Raw genomic sequence first — 17399 nt, 5'->3', positions numbered from 1 at the left:
CGACCTGGAAGACCAGGTGTGTTGAATTTAGGCATTAATTGAACTGACAATTAGCTCAGTTGGTCAGGTGTGGTGCCTAGTTGGAACAAATCCTGCAGTACCTGCGGGACTCCAGGAACAGGGTTGCCTACACCAGGGCTATAGGCTACGCAAGCCTCTCTACGCAATAGGCCATTCCTCTTCTCGTGAAATCCCAGGAAAAGCTATAGGACATACTTTTTTATACTAGGCCTAATAGCTTATTCAGGGAAAGCAGCAGGCTTGGTCTTGCAAATTGCTGAATGTAAAAAAGGCATACAGCATAGAAAATGCATGTTGGGGAATGTTGAGGAGAGAAAGTGCATTGGTGTGATCACTTTTGGCCGGTTATGATAACATTAGTTGCACTGATGCATTGCAAATAGTTGCCCAGGACAAACAGAGAGATAAGCACAGTGAAAAAGAAGACCCAAAGAAATTGACAACCATTCGAAAAATGGAAATCACTTGCAAAGCACTTGAGCAACGAGGCAATGACAAGCTGTAATAGATGTGCAGGCTAAACGGCATTTGTTGTTGAATTGCTACCTTTAAATACAAGTTACTATATTATTTTTAATTAGGCCTACATGTAGCCTACATTGAAGTATTATTTGCAGTTGTCACTATGACAATGAACCCACCCTGAAAGCACTGAATGTTCTGAACCAGTATCTGTGTGTTAGAGATCTCATGAATGGTCTTGTGTTATCACCTTATAAATAGGCAGAGTGCAGTAGGATGCGTTGATCAGTTGATTGACAGGTGTAGGACTGCAGAACGATAAACGTTCCTCTAGTGCAGGGTTCTTCAATTCCGGTCCTGGAGGGCCGAAACACTTCTGTTTTTTATTTCTACCTGGTAGTTAATTGCACTCACCTGGTGTCCCAGGTCTGAATTAGCCCCTGATTAGAAGGAGAGGATGAAAAACAGAGGTGTTTCGGCCCTCCAGGACCGGAATTGAAGAACCCTGCTCTAGTGGATGCTCACCAATGCTTTATAGTTATGTAGCCTACAGTATATCATTATAGTTATCATCATTGGCTTGGTGGATGGCCCTTAACTCTGACACAACACAATGTCCTTATCACAACAGAACTAGCCTACTAGTAGGTCTAGCTAAAGTTAGCAAACTTGAATGAAATAAATATAAAATGACACTTAAACTTGTTTACTTGACTTTATACTCTATAAATGGACTCCTTCAAATAATTTACTCTGGCAAGTTTGCCACTTGCGCGCTGCAGTAGGGAAGTAAAGCAGAAGTCGAATCCATCACTTCCGTCGTTTGGCTGTGCCCATAGCAACATTCGAAAATGAGGTGGATATGCAGACGGATTTACCGCACAGTTCACAGTTGCTGATTGGTAGGTCGAAACATTGGCAGCAGTCCAAACTCAAAGTAGACACCCCTCGGCCCTAAACCCTCAGCCCTTGAATTACGTTTTACATCGTCACATCCGAGTGTACCTTAAATGTCCCTTGCCCAAGCAAGGGAGAGTGATGATAGGAGAGGCAAGGTCCTTGGTGGAAATCTTGAAGTTGAGCTTAAAAACAACCAACCTAAATCTATTAATGTACCTAGCAAGCTAACGTAACTAGCTAGCACTCCTGTCAGGTAGCTAGCTACAGTTACCCATAGCTGGCAAGCTAGTTTTATAGTTTGGTCATTTATTCCAATACATTTCAGAATTCAAAAAAATATGTTTCTGAAGCTAGCTACACTTTATAGGCCCTTCACTACTAGACTAAGCCGATTTTCTAACGCTAAAATCAATGTCATATATATTTCTTTTTTTTGCAAGCTAGCGTCATAATTTTGTCTGACATGCCGAAAATGCAGCCGTGTTGATTGAGTTTGACACTTCGCGGCCACTGGAGTTTGACACCTGACTACAGTTTGCATTGAATTGTGGGTAATATCAACCCCACAAGTGATCAAAGTGCTTCACTCGGTCCCTCGAGCTAAATCGAGGGCCGAGGGGGCAACGTTTGTGAATTGGACCTTCACTTAAGATGGCAATCAAACTTCATCCAGTTTCGACAGTGATTCCGAGGGAAAGTGGCTAGCGCGAGGGCTGAGGGGGTAAAAATAACGTATTCATATTTTCCATGACAATGTTATGGAAGACGGGGTGCACACAAATTTGGCGCAAAATAGAATTAGAAGAACAACAATAAACAATACCGTTACAACCTGCTGCGGTCATGCCCTTGTGAGAAGGCAGTGTCAATGCAAGAGCATGTTGTTCAAAGTGGCTAGAGGACTCTGCAATGAGAGAGAAATAATGATGCGGAAAATATTAGCCTACAAGATTAAATCAAGCTATGTTTGCTTCATTTGCATCCCATTAATGATAGTGAGAGGAAAGAAACGCAAAAACTGCCACCTGTTGTCATTCCTCACACATGCTGATCATCTTGACTCGCTTACATTTTTACAATTTTGTTATGCTCATTTCAGTTATATTATTTGTGAGTCTAGACAGGCTACTTTAGGAAACTTTCTGAATGGACTTAGCCTAGAGAGAATTAGAAAACTCACACACACACACCCTAAAAGTCTAGATGATAAATCGTTACATTGATCACTCGTGCTTGGCTGCCAAATGTATAGGTGTCACCATAGGCCACATTTTTTAATTGAGGAAATGTGATCATAATCATTATTTTAGTGATCCACGTTAGACGTCCCTCCTAATGAAAAGGCCCCACATCCTGCTGATGTGAGCTGCTGCTGCACTTGATATAGGCTATGTTTAAGGATGAGAAAGTGATCTTGCCATTTCCAAAAAGGAGCTCAGTGGGGAATCGGAGATTACCTGTTTTGCGATCTGTTGCCTAGGTCAACAGCCAGGGTTTCATTAAATAGGCCTAGGCTCTATATATTTTTTATTGCACATTTAACTAAACGGACGCATTTGCCAATGTTCAAGTTCAACTTCAATTCATTGGCACAAAACGTGCGTAAGAAAAAAACATTTGTTTGTCTCTGGCTTGCATAGCACAGGTGGTGGTCGCCTCAATTCTGTAGCCTAATATAGGCTAGCATACGAATGGTGGATTAATAGCCCAGCCTATTAATTTACACATCTCTGTCTTCACTGTTCCCTTCTTGAGCAATTCATGCATCTCCACTGGCCTCTCTCTCTTCCATCCTCTCTCTATTCCTCTCATACCTCTTGAATCTGTAGCCTAGCATAATGCGTGTCCCAGAAGTAACTATATATTTTGAGCAATTAAAAAATATATATAGGCTATATATTCGGGAAAGAAGCACCTTGCTCTTGCATGATGGATATAAAATAGGCTAAAACGTTCACAATGAACTGGCAGGTAGGTTTGAATGGTGTGAGCTTCTCTGTTGTGATGTGATCAAATCGGCTGGTGGTAAAAATGTAATAAACGGAAATCCTTTGTTCTTCCCGCGCCCAATGTTTATGTTTACAATTAAATGTATTACGTCAGAATGCTCAATGCTAGAATGTTTACAATCAAATGTATGAATTAAGTTAGAACTTTTTCCTATTGGTCTAATTTGCATAAACATTGTGATTGGAGGATACCTGTGAGGGTTATCGAATCAGAATCAAATCCTCTGATCTCCTCAAGCTCGTTAATGATAGAATGTTCATATTTCAAGATTGCCGAAAGGCCACTCTCTTTGGCATTGACAAGGAGTGGCAAGGAGTGGAATGTTAGCTAAAGAGACTGGTATGCAGGTTGTCTAAACATCAGACTGTTAGGCTACCATGGTTAGGATACTCCATGGATATTAGTCTGAAAGAAGTGCTGTAAAAAAGACACAAGAGTTTCGACAAGCCAGAATGTTGAATACAGTGATATTTAAAAGTGCTTTACCGGTTGTCCGTGCTGTTGGTGTCAAGTGTCAATGTGCAGCGGTAGGACGGAGTCAGGCGCAGGACACAGAACTGAGTAAACGACGTACTTTACTCGAAAAATAAACAACACTAATTTCCACGCAGGGAAAACACACCAGCTCACATAAGTCTTAGACACAAAACAAAGAACAAACACGCACAAAACCATGTGGGAACCAGAGGGTTAAATAGGGAAATAATATAATGTAATGGGAACCAGGTGTGTACAATCAAGACAAAACAAATGGAAAAGAAACATAGATCGGTGACAGCTAGAAAGCCGGTGACGACGACCGCCGAACGCCGCCCGAACAAGAAGAGGTACCAACTTCGGCGGAAGTCGTGACAGTTGGTCCTTTTGATGATAGGAAGTGTACTCTACTATAACACTACTCTGTGGATATTTTGTCTCAATTTACCTCCTACATAAGGACAAAATCAGCAGACAACAGGTAAAGTACTTTCAAATGAAGTTAATTCAACAGTCTGACTTGTGATGGAACTGTTCACAAAAAGTGAGCATACATGTTAGAGACGAGAGAGAAGTCTTCCACTCTCGGATTCATAGAGGCTATAGTACTCAGGCTAACCCTGAGCCACACCACCATTCTATTCACAAGTGCTGTTTAAACAGTGCCAAATGATGTCTTTTCAACTTAAATAGAGGGTGGCTCAACAACTGTAAGCTGTCTACAGCAGAATCTGCCCCTACAGTCATTTCAGAAACAGAGCCTGTGTAATGTATTATCAACAGCTGGTTATTACTGGCCCAATCTATCACATAAGACATCATTGCATGCTTGAAATGGATTAGGGAGAGTGAGTTATCTATGTCAAATCTACTTGAGCGAAGGAGTGGGAATTTTGTGCCCGACAGACTACTTTTAGCGTACAATTAGGACGTGCGAGGACACGCATTCACTCCTTTCCCCCAAAGCAAACACACATGTGGATACACATTAGCGGGAGAAGGCTCTCACCCCCTCTCTATCCCCCCTCTCTCCCTTCTCCTCTCTCCTCTTGTTCTCTCTCTCTACCTTTATTTATACAATCCATGCTCTCTACCCCCCACCTCCCCTCTCTGACTCACAATCAAGCAGCAGTGGTTACCAAGGTAACAGTTTTTTTGTGCAAAAATAGCAGCACAGTTCATCAGCTTACAGTATATCAATGAAAATCAGATAATGAGTGGAATATATTTTTATATACAATCCAGGTATACAGTTGAAGTCGGAAGTTTACATACACTTAGGTTGGAGTCATTAAAACTCATTTTTCAACCACTCCACAAATGTATTGTTAACAAACTACAGTTTTTGGCAAGTCGGTTAGGACATCTACTTTGTGCATGACACAAGTAATTTTTCCAAGAATTGTTTACAGACAAATTATTTCACTTATAATTCACTGTATTACAATTCCAGTGGGTCAGAAGTTTACATACATTAAGTTGACTAGGCCATTAAACAGCTTGGAAAATTCCAGAAAATGATGTCATAGCTTTAGAAGCTTCTGATAGGCTAATTGACTTCATTTGAGTCAATTGGAGGTGTACCTGTGGATGTATTTCAAGGCCTACCTTGTGAAGATGCTGGAGGAAACAGGTACAAAAGTATCTATATCCACAGTAAAACAAGTCCTATTTCGACATAACCTGAAAGTCCGCTCAGCAAGGAAGAAGCCACTGCTCCAAAACCGTCATAAAAAAGCCAGACTACGGTTTGCAGCTGCACATGGGGACAAAGATCTTACTTTTTTGAGAAATGTCCTCTGGTCTGATGAAACAAAAATATAACTGTTTGCCCATAATGACCATCGTTATGTTTGGAGGAAAAAGGGAGTTGCTTGCAAGCCAAAGAACACCATCCCAACCGTGAAGCACGGGGGTGGCAGCATTATGCTGTGGGGGTGCTTTGCTGCAGGAGGGACTGGTGCACTTCACAAAATAGATGTCATCATGAGGAAGGAAAATTATGTGGATATATTGAAGCAACATCTCAAGACATCAGTCAGGAAGTTAAAGCTTAGTCGCAAATGGGTCTTCCAAATGGACAATGACCCCAAGCATACTTCCAAAGTTGAGGCAAAATGGCTTAAGGTCAACAAAGTCAAGGTATTGGAGTGGCCATCACAAAGCCCTGACCTCAATCCTGTAGAAAATGTGTGGGCAGAACTGAAAAGGTGTGTGCGAGCAAGGAGGCCTACAAACCTGACTCAGTTACACCAGCTCTGTCAGGAGGAATGGGCCAAAATTCACCCAACTTATTGTGGGAAACTTGTTCACCCAACTTACTACCTGAAACGTTTGACCCAAGTTAAACAATTTAAAGGCAATGCTACCAAATACTAATTGAGTGTATGTAAACTTATGACCCACTGGGAATGTGATGAAAGAAATAAAAGCTGAAATAAATAATTCTCTCTACTATTATTCTGACATTTCACATTCTTAAAATAAAGTGGTGACCCTAACTGACCTAAGACAGGGAATTTTTACTAGGATTAAATGTCAGGAATTGTGAAAAACTGAGTTTAAATGTATTTGGCTAAGGTGTATGTAAACTTCCGACTTCAACTGTATCAGCAGTGCATAGTACACTACACTATAATTCCAAATGGTAGCACATAGAGTGACTCTTTCCACTTTGTCCTATTGAAGCACACTGGCTGATGGAGAATGATGATGTAGTATTTACAGCCACATCCATATTATAATTTGGTTTGTACCTTCCAACAAAAATTGATTTCAAATTGACACAGGGCCTCCTGTAGCTCAGTTGGTAGAGCATGGTGCTTGCAACGCCAGGGTTGTGGATTCGATTCCCACGGGGGGGGGAATGTATGCACTCACTAACTGTAAGTCGCTCTGGATAAGAGGTAAAAATACAAACATGTGCAGTGTTCAGCACTTAAATACGTTAACTAGGCACTACACAATTTTGTTTGATTAAGTGATGGTTAATTGTATTGTTAACAAATGACAAGAAAATCATATCAAAAGTAAAGTGAATGTTGCATTTTGAAAAGCAGATACTTCGATTGAATATGTATCCAAATTGAAAGAGTGGTTTGGTGCAGTGAACAAGTGACTTTGTGAATTTCTTTGTTGTACTCAGTCAACAGAAAATGCCATTAGAGTTTTGAAACATGAGACACTTTGATTATCTGTTTACATTTTTGTGCTTAGAGTTATGAAAATGTACCACATACTTGTGAAAATTGCCCCAAAGTGATTGAAAAAAATTGCAGTATGTCATGTGTTGACTATTAGCCAATTAATAACTGTCCTCTGGAGCACTGCAGTGCCGCAGTATCCTGCAGGAATTAGCCCACTCAACCCAACAGGAAACAGAGAAATGTTTGGAGGAACATAAAGAGATACTGTACTAAATCAAATCAAATTGTATTTGTCACATGCTTCATAGACAACAGGTGTATACTAACAGTGAAATGCTTACTTACGGGTGGGTCCATTTCCAACAATGCAGAGTTACAGATAAGATAAAAAATATATATAAAAATGATGCTGTATAAAGCAGCGAGAATGTGAATGAATATAGTCAAGAGAAATAGTGGGAGAATGAGTGTCTTAATGTGTGTGTTTATAAAATAGACAGGGATAGTTAGTGTGTGTGAGAGAGAGACCGACCTCCTGAATACAGCAAGCCAAGTGTCTGCTGTATTCCTACTAGATTTACAGAGCAGCTTTTATCAGATAAAGGCAGAGAGAGAGTGGAGAGGAGGGGAGAGAGAGAGAGAGAGAGAGAGAGAGAGAGAGAGAGAGAGAGAGAGAGAGAGAGAGAGAGAGAGAGAGAGAGAGAGAGAGAGAGAGAGAGAGAGAGAGAGAGAGAGGAGAAGAGAGAGAGAGAGAGAGAGAGAGGAGAGAGAGAGAGGAGAGAGGGAGAGAGAGAGGAGAGAGAGAGAGAGAGGAGAGAGGAGAGAGAGAGAGAGAGAGAGAGAGAGAGAGAGAGAGAGGACACAGAGCAAGATATTGTAGCTTAAGAGAGAGGGACAGAGAGGCAGACAGTTTAAACAAAAGGACAGACTTCCAGCACAGCAGCCAGCAGCAGCAGAGCAGCATACTGATCCTCACACAGTAACCTAGCTGTCCAGCCCTGACCCCCCAGCTGACCTCTCTCCACCCCAGCAAACAGCTGTCAGCGACAGGAGAGAGAGAGAGAGAGAGAGAGAGAGAGAGAGAGAGAGAGAGAGAGAGGAGAGAGAGAGAGAGAGAGGAGAGAGAGAGAGAGAGAGAGAGAGAGAGAGAGAGAGAGAGAGAGAGAGAGAGAGAGAGAGAGAGAGAGAGAGAGAGAGAGAGAGAGAGAGAGAGAGAGAGAGAGAGAGAAAGACACACACACACACACATACACACCAGGGAGCAGAAGGAGAGGATCCCACTCATCCAATCCCACTGTAGTCTGCACTAAAAACGTCTCGGGCTGTGGCTAGGAAAGCAGACAGACAGATAGACAGACAGGCACAGGTGCTGCAGACGGCAGTCATAGGGTAGGAGGAGACTACAGTTCCAGAGAGGAATAGCTAGCTCGAGCTTGAGAGGAATTCCAAAACAGCAGACGTCCCTCCCGAGAGCGAGTGGCGAGAGCAGCACGGCTCCAAGGCAGAGACAGTAGTCAGCCAGCACCAGTGAGTCCGGGAACCACATGCCAGACACACCTCTTCAGCAGTCAGCACTAGGACTGAAGACCTTCAGGAGGACAGTGGACACCTCCTTCTGACACGAACCAGGAGCTCATCCCAGGAATTACAAAGGGTGAGGGAAAAGTGGGAGCATGGTTTTAGACTTGTTAGTTTGTAATGTGTAGGATATCTCTGGCATTGTATGATTTGGTACATTCTGGTAAAACCTTCAATGGGACTATGTATTCAAAGGGACAATGTTGCTGTTAACTTGGGTCAGCTTCACTGTTGGATGTCTTGCCGCAGTTTAGCGGTTAAGAGCGTTGGGCCAGTAAATGAAAGATTAGTGGTTTGAATCCCCGAGACCACTAGGGTGAAAACTCTGTCGATGTGCCCTTGAGTAAGGCACTTAACTCTAATTGCTCCTGTAAGTCACTCTGGATAAGAGCATCTGCTAAATTACTAAAATGTAAATGAATGTGTGTCATTGAGTTTGTACAGTAGTTGATGGGTTAGTGGTTTAAACTGTGATGATTGGTGTTCAGTTACAGATATAAAGAGTGTAGGGATAAGTTATGTCCAGAAAATGTTATTGCACTACACAACAAGGGGTGAGCAGTTAGGGGCAACCTGACACCAACCCTTTCCTGGAGGGGACATTTTAAGCCAGGCAACACACTTCTGACATGTTCTACTGACATGTAGAGCTTTGCTTTGCGTTAATCTCCTGAGTGAACCGATTTGGAGAGGTTTTCGTAGGGTTTTTGGAGGGATTACGGAGTGGCTAGCCCAAAAAAGACTGTACTCATCACATTGCCAGTGAGTGGTTGTGTTGACATTCCCTTCATGTCTTTTCTGCTTTGATATGGTTTCCTGCCCGGCCCTGCCAAGTACAACTAAGCAGAGAGCAGAACCCATGCTAGCGGGTGGCATGGGGTAATCGCTGGTGTGGAGAGGCACAGAGGAGGGGAGATTCAGACAGAACAAACACTACCCTGCCATTCTACTACACTCCCACCACAGCCACACTGCCTATGATTGAGGTTTCTATATGTAACAAAACAGCTCAGATCAATTCTCTCTGAGTGTCTTCTAAGGGATACCATTACCCTCTGATGTGTATGCCCTGGTTCTTTTTTTATTCACGGCCCAAAATACAGTGAGGGAAAAAAGTATTTGATCCCCTGCTGATTTTGTAAATTTGCCCACTGACAAAGAAATGATCAGTCTATAATTTTAATGGCAGGTTTATTTGAACAGTGAGAGACAGAATAACATCAAAAAAATCCAGAAAAAACGCATGTCAAAAATGTTATAAATTGATTTGCATTTTAATGAGGGAAATAAGTATTTGACCCCATCTCAGAAAGATTTCTGGCTCCCAGGTGTCTTTTATACAGGAGACAGAACGCGTCTCCTTCCTCAGTGGGAGGACGGCTGCGTGGTCCCATGGTGTTTATACTTGCATACTATTGTTTGTACAGATGAGCGTGGTACCTTCAGGCGTTTGGAAATTGCTCCCAAGGATGAACCAGACTTGTGGAGGTCTACAAATTTTTTTCTGAGGTCTTGGCTGATTTGTTTTGATTTTCCCATTATGTCAAGCAAAGAGGCACTGAGTTTGAAGGTAGGCCTTGAAATACGATTTCAACTCTACATCAAAATGTATAACTAGTTTTTTCAAAACTCCATTTTCAGTGAAGAAGAAGAAGCAACATCCCTGTAAACCTGAAATCCCTGAAAACCTTGTAATCCAAGTAATGCTAGTATTAGACAGACATTTGCTTGAAGGATGGATCTTGATGGTTTCATTTTTTAAAGAAGGGCAACGGCTTAAATAGGTCAAAATGTGAGCCGAAGTGTGAGCAGCTTCCATGCTTAACCGTAGGCCTCTCTAGCTCCGCCACCCATGTGATGCATTTCTGTGTACAGTGAGACCAAACTGTAAAGTGTCATCATAGGCACTTTTCTAGACTATAGCACGCTTACACAAGCTCTAATAATAAGATGACCCCGATAGTCACGTGACTTCATTAGCGGTCTACATCTCCAAAACAGACGATCGTGAGGAGACGAGAGATGGGGTCCATAACCGGACCCCACGGCCCTCACCCCCAAAATCATCTGTCCATTACCCAGAACCCTCAGCGCTTCCCTAGTCTACTTCAACCCTCTCTGCTTACAATAGCTAACACCGCTAAACTGGGCCTTACATTGCATTCCCCATCATATATATAATGAACCCAAAGCCGTCCTTAGAGGCTGGAGCTGCTCCAGCTCCCCATCCTGCCTGCACAGATACAGACAGCTGACCCAATGACACCAAAGCTTTATTTGCCACTCTCGATGATTGGACCGGTGCTCAGCGACCACTTGTGAGGAAGTCGCCAGCAGATCCCCTCCTTCCCCAGAGTTTTAAATGAAAACCCATGACCGCATTCTGCAGTGGCGTCGCGGCGGGCCCGAGGCTGGCAACATACACGTGCCGCACTCGCTGCTCCTTTTAGGCCTCGTTCCAAAAGTAGAGTGTGAATCTGGCCTTGGGTAGTAGTTAGACCAGTGTGCACCTGCTCAACTTCCAACACCCGCCGGAGACAAAGATTTATTCCTGGGGTCAGCAGGCCAAGCGGTTGCTCATGGGCATTGTAATCTGATTTCCTCTTGAACTACCGCTGGATATCAGCCTACTGTGGCTAATCATGGGAAAACTGTGAGTTAAGCAAGAGAAGGTGTTCTCATTTGATTGATTGAAAAGCTTGTTTGACAAATGGAATTGCAGAAGTTTGGCACATTTAGGAGAGCATTACATATTTATTTCCCTCTTGTGCAGTTGTCATATCCTCAAGTTTGTTTGTACCAGCCATGTTGTAATTTAGGACAATTTCACAACCAGTGAAAGTTTAGTTTAAATATTTATATCAGATGTTTTTGCTTTTTTTACAGCTTTAGTCCGCTATTAGTTATCCTCTCAGAAAAACAGAGTTAACTGACTGAGCTGAATACCACTTCCTTTTTAGTTTACTAGTGACCTCTGACATTCCAATAATGACTGCCAAATGCAGCCAAACTCCACTCCACCACAAGGATGATCAGTTTGAAGGTCATCCGCTTTCCCTATACCAGCTGACACCTCATGGGCCACGGCTGGCAACCTTGATTTAGATGCATAACGGATGTATCTCTATGCTATCGGATGTCTCTCTATCTATACTATCAATAGAATAACTCTGTAGAAATACTCTGCCAAGCCAAATTCGCTCTAGTCCAGCAATGAGAAATGTGGCTTTGCGGAGGATTTCTAATAGCACATACAGAGCACATACATTGGACCGAACCCATGAGAGGAAGGGTTTAGGATTTGGAGGTTTGGCTGTGCTTTTCTCTGACTTCCTATCGGAACCCAATTCCCAGCTGCAGTGAGCTTTCAAGGTCAACTGGAAAAGAGCAGTATGGAGAGAGGGCGAGAAAAGTAGAGGGAGGAAAAGGTTGTCAGATGCTATGCGAGGCAGGGGATCTTTGTTTTTCTTTTCTGTTCCTTCAAAGAAACACTGCAGGAGTATTTTTCTGACAGTCTGCTATTCATCTGTCTCTCTCTTTCTTTCTCACTCTCTCCCTGTCAGACGCACAGTAAACAAACACACTCTCCTTCTCGCACATGGAGCTTGTTCAAATCTGCTTGCTATCTCTCTTGAGCCTAGTCAAGCAAACACTCACACTCACTCCAACACTCGCTTGCACACGGCTTAAGAGAGCATGCCATACAGACCCGCTCACAGATATTCTGCATCCTTCCACCCTGCTTGTCATGTCTAAATATAGAGCCACAGTGCTTGTCAAGTGGCAAGTTTATTTGTGTTGTAATGCCCACCGCCCCCCAAGTGAGAACATTCTCTGAACCACTTCATATAGCCTACCATATGTTCCGTTTTTGGGCCCTTTTGTATTGTTTGAGTAAGTAAGTCTTCCTAGAAAAGGATTTGTTAAAATGTACATTATGTATGGCCATTGTTGTATTATACTTAATGGGAAGTAAAGCTGTATTTATTACAAATAACATTGATGTTATCACTTAGATGAGCAATGGTGGTATTCTCATGTCTTTAGTCTCGCGTACCAAGTGGCCGCTGTTGAAAGAGACTATTGTATCTGTTGTCTTCAAAGTTATACTGGTATCTGGTCTGCAATCCAGACTCAAGTGTCCATGGCTGTCCTCACTAAACATGTACATTGGATAAATGTAGCTAGCTTACTTGGAGAGCCTCTGATAAGGATTGTGCCTGTCTGTTGGATGCAGTGTGTCCCATTGGGGTCTGCTGCATGCAGCTGGAATGTGGATGTTTTCACAGTCAAGCATTTTTGGGTGGACTTGGCCGCCCAGGCACTTTTGTGCAGCGGTGCACTCTGTCAGTGAGGGTCACTGCCGACAGACCTCTCACAAGTAAATATGTCTATAAATGGGCAAGCACTCTCTCCCTCTATCTACTCTCTATTCTGAATTGCTCCCACTTCTCCCTACCCCCTTCATCTTAGCCTGTTCCCCTCCTCCTCCTCAGTGTATTTTTCACTTTCTTTGTGGCTGCTAGATTCTGTCAAGCTCCACTTAAAGTCTTCTCCTCGATCAATTCATCCTCAACAAGTGTTACTGCAAGTACAGCAAAATCATGTGCGAACATTGCAACACATGAAACTTATGAGCAAACATTTGGAAAACAATCTACAGTAATACCTCTTGACAATTATGATTATCCTGATGCTTTGTAGGCTTATCGCACTGGGCACAAGCTGGTTGAATCAGCATTGTGTCCACATACACATGCATACACACACTCGCATTCAAACGCACACACGTGCAAACACACAGACATATACACACATGTAAATAGTGCCAGACAGGCACATAAATGGGGAGGGGGGGGAGTTTTTTTTGGGGGGGGGGGACTGTGGGGTGGTCTTGGATGGTTCAGGGGCAGATCTCGAGGGGAACTGTGGGGGGATCTTGGATGGTTGTTACCCTGGCAGTTGGAAGCTTGGGCCGGTGGCCGAGACGTTGCTGGTTCGGTTCCCCGATTTAACTGGGTGGGGGATCTGTCCTTGTGCCCTTGGGCGGGGCGCTTGACCCTGGTTGCTCCCGTGGGTCGCTCTGGATGGGAGTGTCTGCTATATGACTGAATGTAGATTTTGAGCGGCTTCACTGTAGGTAGATTGTATGTTTAAATATTCAATATATATATACAGCTGCGGAAAGAATTAAGAGACCATTGCAAAATTATCAGTTTCTCTGGTTTTACTATTTATAGGTATGTGTTTGGGTAAAAATAGCATTTCTGTTAATATTCTATAAACTACTGACAACATTTCTCCCAAATTCCCAAAAATAATATTGTCATTTAGAGCATTTATTTGCAGAAAATGACAACTGGTGAAAATTACAAAAAAAATGCAGTGTTGTCAGACCTCGAATAATGCTAAGAAAATAAGTTCATGTTCATTTTTAAACAACACAATACTAATATTTTAACTTAGGAAGAGTTCAGAAATCAATATTTGGTGGAATAACCCTGATTTTCAATCACAGCTTTCATGCGTCTTGGCATGCTCTCCACCAGTCTTTCACATTGATGTTGGGTGACTTTATGCCACTCAATGGGGTTCAGGTCTGGAGATTGGGCTGGCCATGACAGGGTCTTGATCTGGTGGTCCTCCATCCACACATTGATTGACCTGGCTGTGTGGCATGGTGCATTGTCCTGCTGGAAAAACCAATCCTCAGAGTTTGGGAAACAATGTCAGAGCAAAAGGAAGCAAGTTTTCTTCCAGGACAACCTTGTACGTGGCTTGATTCATGCGTCCTTCACAAAGACAAATCTGCCCGATTCCAGCCTTGCTGAAGGACCTCCAGATCATCACTGATCCTCCACCAAATTTCACAGTGGGTGCGAGACACTGTGGCTTGTAGGCCTCTCCAGGTCTCCGTCTAACCATAGATGACTAGGTGTTGGGCAAAGCTGAAAATTGGACTCATCAGAGAAGATGACCTTACTCCAGTCCTCTACGGTCCAATCCTTATGGTCTTTTGCAAACCTCAGCCTGGCTCTTCTTTGCTTCTCATTGATGAAGGGCTTTTTTCTAGCTTTGCATGACTTCAGCCCTGCCCCTAGGAGCCTGTTTCGAACTGTCCTCGCCGTGCACTTCACCCCAGCTGCCATTTGCCATTCTTTTTGTAGGTCACTTGATGTCATCCTACGGTTGTTGAATGACATTCGAATGAGTTGGCGGTCATCCCGGTCAGTAGAGAGTCGTTTTTGCACTCTGCCGGTCTGTAGCTTTGTTGTCCCCAATGTCTGCTGCTTGACCTTGTTCTTATGAACCGCCGTCTTTGACATTTTAAGGATGGAAGCAACCTGACGCTCACTGTATCCCTCTGCCAGGAAAGCCAGAATTGAACCCTTCTTTTCCTCACTCAAAACCTTCCTTTTCAACTATTTTGGCATGGTCAATAGTAATTTTTTTATTAATATTACTTTTGAGGTACTATTAGCACTGTTTTTGACATCCAGCTGGTCCTATTGCAAGAGGATAGTGATGACCACAGCAGTGGTTTTTATACTTTTCCTCGTTTAATAAGATTTGGTTCATGTGATCACCTAATCAGTACCTAATTCAGTAGAATGAGGTGTGCCTGTGTTGGTATTCAACAGACACTGGAATGGAATGGCTGTCATACATGTAGAGATGCTGATTTAAGAAAAAATTGCAGTGGTCTCTTAATATTTTCCACAGCTGTATATATATTTAAATAAAAAACTAAAATGTGATGACGTTGAATAAACATGGAAAACTGATTGGATTCGCAAAAAGTAATCAACGTAAAGGAATTTGGGGGATTTTTGGCTCTTTTCACCCAACCTTTAACGTAAATCCAATGACATGGTTAAATATTTTGTTGATTTAATATTGATTTCACGTTAGTTAACTTAATGAAATGTAAATCAAAACTAGACTTTGAATCGACGTCTGTGCCCAGTGGGATGCCTGGTATTTCAGTTAATATTATGATTGAAGCAGAACGTGTGTGTGTCGTCCCCCCCCCCCCCCCCCCCCCCCCCTCTCTATCTTGGTGCGTGTCTGGGTAGTAGCTCCCTCCTCCATCGCCTGCCCTGCTCTGATCCTACTAAAGCCCCTTCGCATCACTTTGCCCAAATATCTGATCTCCTTTTGTTTTCTTTCTGTCTTCAGAAAAGTGGCCTGTTGACCGCTCTGCAACCTCATAGACAACACTGGTGAGAACTTGGACTTGGATTTCCTGATTACTGACACATAGATCGAACCTATCTTCGGAGCAGCACAAGACAACGAAGCCATTTCATTGAGAATGTAATTCCCCCATCTCTGCAGGGAGACCTTGTGTTCAGTGTGAAGTTCTTCACCAATCCTAATGTTCTAGGAGTGTTCTCCTCTCTTTGTCCTTTATCTCTGAGCTCTATTCGACAGTGACCACCATGCCTGCCAAAGCACCCATCTACCTGAAGTCCACCAACAGCAAGAAAGGAAAGAAGTGTCGTCTGAGAGATATCCTGTCCCCAGACATGATCAGCCCACCGCTGGGGGACTTCCGCCACACCATCCACATCGGAAAGGGCGGCGAGAGGGACGCCTTTGGGGACATGTCCTTCCTCCAGGGGAAGTTTGAGCTCCTGCATGGGAAAGGCGAGGTGTTCCGTCCGCAATACGGCATCCACAACGAGTTCCTGCGGGCCAACAGCGCATCTGATGCCCAGCTCACCGAGACGCCTTCTCCGGTTCTGAAGAACGCCATCTCGCTCCCTTCAATCGGGGGGTGCCAGGCCCTCACCCTGCCCCTCCTCTCCACCGCTGTGTTCTCTATGCCCGCTACGGAGCCCCTGGATGGCATGGTAGGGCGGGTCCCTACCCCTCCCCTAGGGGGCCCAGATGGGACTGATAAACTGGAGTTCCTGGAGATGGAAACCCTGTTGTGTTCCATTAAGGTCTTAAGCAGCGACCACACCAAACCTCCCACAGAAGTCACATCCAAACCAGACGTCCTGCTGGATCTGATAGAGAAACCAGCTAAGCCAGAGAAGAAGAAAGTCTTCAAAAGCAATTATGAAAAGTATAATGTTGAAAACAGGTATGAAAAGCCTTCACCAACCTATTACATCAATGGCAACAGCAATGGCACCTGCAATGGTAATGGTGGCTTCAATGGGAACAGCAATGACATCTTCAATGGTAACGAAGCCTTCAACGGCAACTGCAATGGCTTTGGAAGCTTTAACAATGACATTACCCTCTGCTACGAGAAAGCGCTCTCTAACTGCAATGGAGACTGGGTGGACAGGGACAGCGGGGTGGATGAGGGGCGCATTTGCGACATTGACTTTGAGTTCTGCAATGACAAGAGTGTGTCACAGGATTCAATCTCCCACATCACTGGTTCACTTTTGTCACTTGAACTCGATTTGGGCCCATCCATCCTTGATGATGTACTCAACATCATGGGTGACCCCAAGGCAAAGAGCAGACCTTGAGCAATGCCAAGGCTGGTGAGTTGAAAGGGAAATATAGAACTTAAGAGAGAACTATGAGAAAAGACTCACAAACCTGTCAAAATATTGTCTATGGCATGTGGATATTATTGTGATGGAAATTAACTTAAGTATGCAGCATCTCTGCTTATGTCCTTATTTTCTAAATACGTTTCTATCTGAGCTTTCATATGGTTTCAATGCTTTTTCTGATTGTGCATTGTGCTACAGGCATGAGAGATGCATGCGCTATTGAATTACTACTAAATCCCAGCCTATTTTGCAATCTATTTTGCAATTACACTACCAGTCAAAA

At 43.4% G+C, this 17399-nt stretch overlaps 1 protein-coding gene across 1 annotated transcript; it reads left to right on the top strand.

Annotated features, from left to right (window-relative positions):
• Positions 1-8488: 8488 nt before the first annotated feature.
• On the top strand, positions 8489-17111 carry cdc42ep3 (CDC42 effector protein (Rho GTPase binding) 3). Its single transcript, XM_084160729.1, has 2 exons — positions 8489-8670; positions 15774-17111. Exon 2 carries the CDS (start codon positions 16037-16039, stop codon positions 17084-17086), a length of 1050 nt encoding a protein of 349 aa, XP_084016855.1. The 5' UTR covers positions 8489-8670; positions 15774-16036; the 3' UTR covers positions 17087-17111.
• Positions 17112-17399: the final 288 nt, after the last annotated feature.

This window comes from Coregonus lavaretus (genome assembly GCF_964263955.1).
Source record: "Coregonus lavaretus genome assembly, chromosome: 1".
Lineage (NCBI taxonomy): Eukaryota > Metazoa > Chordata > Actinopteri > Salmoniformes > Salmonidae > Coregonus > Coregonus lavaretus.
This window is presented reverse-complemented; position numbering and strand designations above follow the sequence as displayed.

Bases quoted from the DNA above. Each gene is read 5' to 3' on its own strand.
- cdc42ep3 (XM_084160729.1), top strand. From the start codon at position 16,037: ATGCCTGCCAAAGCACCCATCTACCTGAAGTCCACCAACAGCAAGAAA.